The following is a 4,116-nucleotide window of genomic DNA, read 5'->3' as shown; positions in this document are numbered from 1 at the left end:
TACAAAAAAACAATTATTTACGATCTACCATCTTCACTCCAGCAGTGGACCTTGGATTCATCGGGTGTTTTGGCCACGTCTATCACTAGACACCCTTATCCGAGGAGGCCCTGCCAGGGTTGATCAGGCCCCGGAGTGTGTCACTGGTTTATGTTAAAATTGTTATTTCTCTTCTACTTCTCTTCTACTTTCTTCTGTTTAGTTTTCTACAATTTACTTTCTTGTACCTCTTTAATATTTATGGAGCCTCACTTTTTCAAAGGAATAGAAAAGGTGATAGAGAGAAGTAAGACAACAGAGAAAAGATCAGAGAGGAGAGCTGGAAGGGGGGCGCCTGATCTGGCATCCTACACCTCCCCACTGGATCGGACTACATCCTACACCCCCCCCTCACCGTATCTAAAAGCGTACTTAAAAGAGAGGCAGTGGAAACCTCCTTTAGGTTTCATTACCATGATGTTAACTGCACGGCCCCCAGGAGGCCCTGAGACAGCTGTATCAGTCAACCAGCAGAATTTCTAGTGTTAAGTTTTCTACCCTTTTGATGCCCCCTGCTGAGGCAGGCCCACCACGGGTTGATCAATCCTGGGGGTGTGTCTCGTGCTTAGCTGACTGCCTTAGCTGCCCAAGTGATGTCAGCCCTCTTTAGCCACAGTGACTGCTCCTCTCAGCAGTGTTAGCCAATTCTCTTATAGACTACCGTTGTGCCTGTCCTCCGATCCCAATCTCTCTAAGCAGTTTTGCTGTCGTACTGGCTACAAAGCCCCTGCACCCCACTTCCACACCTTGATCTTCCAGCCTCTGTCCTCTGCCCCAGCTGCCAAGTTGGCATACCGCAGCCTCTTAAGCTCAAATGCTTCCTCAGTTGCTTCCTCCCATGGTACCGTCAGCTTAATGACGTACGCAAGTTTTTGGGATTTAGACCAGAGGACAAGGTCTGATCGCAGAGTAGTTCTTATTATCTCTGTGGGAAAAATTAGCCTCTGATCCAAGTCCACTTGCATCTTTGTAAATAGTCAATGGTGCAATAGACTAAATACTTGAAATGTGCAATTCACTTGTATTTTTATTCCTATTTATTCTATTTATCCCCTTCGTATATTTTATTTATATTGTCTCTGTATTTATATATATATGTGTGTGTGTGTGTGTATGTATATATATATATATATATATATATAGTATATATATATATATATATATATATATATATATATATATATATATATAATAATATATACATATATATATAATATTCTGTAACTCGTAACTTATGTCGGCTGTCTTTTTTGGAATCGAATTCCCAGAGGAACCACCCGAGGATTAATAAATTAGCCTCTGATCCAAGTCTACTTGCATCTGCCAATCCCTGGCGCAGGCCCAGACCAGGGTTAAAGGGCTAGTCCTCAGCTTGTCCTCCTCTGGGACAAATGATGAATACTGATGCTCCAAAAATGCAGGAGGTTAAATCTGTTTGTGTTTTATGTTATTTTCAAATAAACACGTGATACTTGGTCCCAATACGGGTATCTCGAGGTCAGAAATTCATTATCACATTATTACATCAGCAAATGATTCATAAATGTGATGAACTTTGACAAGAAGCAATAAAACTAAATAACTGTCACTTACGAGAAGGCTCAGGAGAATTCATCTTGGCAAATGTTTAATGAAGAGTGCTGTGGGTTTCAGCAGCGTCTCTGAACTTGCTTTGAAATAGGTCAGACTCATGCTGATATAGGCTGAGAATTAGCTCCACCCTCTGGGCGGAGTGCACACTAAAACTGTGGAGTGCTGCTTCAATTTCATTCTCCAAACGCACTAGAGATGGGCAACAGCGACTCAATCCCTAAAGGTAAAAAAGATGCTTTAAATGAGATTTTCAACTAAATTTGGGTTTCTAACTAAACATTTTTTTCTTTCTGCAGGTGATCCTCTGAGGATTGTGATGATTGGGAAAACGGGTGTTGGGAAAAGTGCTGCTGCCAACACGATTGTGGGAAAAGAGCTTTTTGAGTCTGAAGTGAGTTTAGAGTCGGTGACGGCGACCTGTGCAAGAGAACGAGTTAAACACTGCAAGAGAGTGATCCATGTGGTCGATACCCCTGGCTTTCTGGATACATCTAAACGTGCAGATGACATAAAGAAAGAAATTGCAAAATCCATTCAGATGAGCTCTCCAGGCCCTCATGTTTTCCTGATGGTCCTTCAGATTGGCCGGTTTACCAAAGAAGAAAACAACTGTGTGCAAGCCCTGGAGCAACTCTTTGGACCTGAGGCATCAAACTACATGATGATTCTGTTTACTCATGGTGATGACCTGACTCACAAGAAAACAACCATACATGAGTATTTGACAAGAAACAGCCATCCTAAACTCAAAGAGTTGCTGAATCGATGTGGTAATAGATACCATGTTTTCAACAACATGAATAAGAAGAGAACTCAGGTGGTTGAGCTGATCAAGAAGATTGATGACATGGTGGCAGCAAATGGAGGATCACACTACACTGATGAAATGTTTCAGAAGGCACAGACGATTCTGCAGCAAGAAGATAAAGACACACCTGAAAAGCTTTTAAAGAACGCTCCCTTCATGTTGGAACTGCAGCGAAAAGTCCTCCTGTTTCAGAAAGTGTTGGCTAATGCAAAGGGCTGGGCTGATGACTAGGACCATGCCAGCTATTCTTGTGAGTCGATAATATGTCTGTAAGGTGAACAAACAGCTCTTAACTCCCATCTTTAGTAATCACAGTGGCTTTTTTTGCACAGCAAAATTGAATAAGCTGTGAGATTTAAGGTGACATGCTGTCTTATGCCTTTTATTCTCTGTATAATAGTGTTTGCACATCTGGCATATTTTCTTTCCTCTTGATGTCATTGTTGTTCCACATCATTGCATTTTGTTTTTTTCTTAAATTTTACACACTGTCCCAAAATTTATTTTGAATTAGGGTTGAAAGTAAAATGTCAGTTAAATTTCAAAAGGCCTCCTGTCTTACTTTTTTACCTACACACACAAACAAATGTGGCCAATAAACAAGAGATGAAACTATGAAATCAGTATGCTTTAAGAATGGGGAGTTTTGTTTCTGAAATTGTACAAGCCGGTATAGGAAAATCTCAATTTAATTTTATTTCCAAAACAAAAGCCTCCAGTTATTTTAAAGAAACTAACAGGATGCTCTGAAATATCTCAGATACCTGCCATTTATGTCAGGTCTGGTGAGGCACATGGCATGGCAGGAGGAGATTGAGGGCCCAAATGCAGGCACACGGAGATGAGGGTGGATGATAACAAAAAACAAGCTTTTATTGCCAGCTGTACAAAAACTACAAACAGGAGGAACTGAGGAAACTAACTAAAACCTGGGCAGGGAAAATAAGCATAAACACATAACCTGAGGATAGAGACCCGAAGCAAGGGACAAGGTACCAGGAAACGCAAGGAAAGCTGATGGAGGAAACACAGGGGCAACACGGAGGAAGGCACACAGACGGTCCGATGAGGAACAGGGAGAAGCACACATTATAAATACACACAGAGGGACGCGAGGACGGAGCAAACAGGAGCAATACTCAAAACACTGAACACAGGACACGAGACTATCAAAGTCAAACATCAAATACATGAACATAGAGACAAGGATGACAAGAGCCACAGAAACACCTAAACACTAGAAATCATAACCAATAACCAGAACTTACCTAATGTGATGAATATTAAATAATCAGTATCTGTCACAGGCTGGGTCTCTGACCCAGCGCTCTGAGTTCATGTTTGTATTTGTCTCATTTTGTTATGTGATTTAGTTTGTGTTATTTCCTATCTGCCTTTAGTTTAGGCAGTTATTGTTCCTGGGTTTTCTATGTTTTGGGGTTTTGTATTTATTCATCATGTATTAGGTCTGTTAAGTTGTGTTGTCACGTTTAGTTTTAGTATTTCCTGTTTTATTTTGACAATGTCATGTGTTCTTTGTTCATTGTATTTAGCTTTCCTCTCCTGGTCCTGTCATTAGGTTTATGTCTGTCAGCTGTTTCCCCCATGTGTCCCCACTTCCCCTGATCACCTCATGTCTGTATTTAAGCCTTTTGTTTTCTTCATGCCATTGTCGG

General features: G+C 41.0%; 1 protein-coding gene across 1 annotated transcript; it reads left to right on the top strand.

The window, feature by feature from the left end:
* The first annotated feature begins 1,825 nt into the window (after positions 1–1,825).
* Positions 1,826–3,695, top strand: LOC121811925 (GTPase IMAP family member 7-like). Its single transcript, XM_042212621.1, has 2 exons — positions 1,826–1,855; positions 1,929–3,695. Exons 1-2 carry the CDS (start codon positions 1,828–1,830, stop codon positions 2,669–2,671), a joined length of 771 nt encoding a protein of 256 aa, XP_042068555.1. The 5' UTR covers positions 1,826–1,827; the 3' UTR covers positions 2,672–3,695.
* Positions 3,696–4,116: the final 421 nt, after the last annotated feature.

This window comes from Haplochromis burtoni, unplaced genomic scaffold, assembly GCF_018398535.1.
Source record: "Haplochromis burtoni strain Fernald_Lab_line unplaced genomic scaffold, NCSU_Asbu1 Contig_382, whole genome shotgun sequence".
Lineage (NCBI taxonomy): Eukaryota > Metazoa > Chordata > Actinopteri > Cichliformes > Cichlidae > Haplochromis > Haplochromis burtoni.
This window is presented reverse-complemented; position numbering and strand designations above follow the sequence as displayed.

Excerpts from the sequence above, each read along its gene's own strand:
- LOC121811925 (XM_042212621.1), top strand. The coding sequence starts at position 1,828 with ATGGGCAACAGCGACTCAATCCCTAAAG. Across the intron at positions 1,856-1,928 it reads CAGCGACTCAATCCCTAAAG|GTGATCCTCTGAGGATTGTG; the intron begins GTAAAAAAGATG and ends TTCTTTCTGCAG.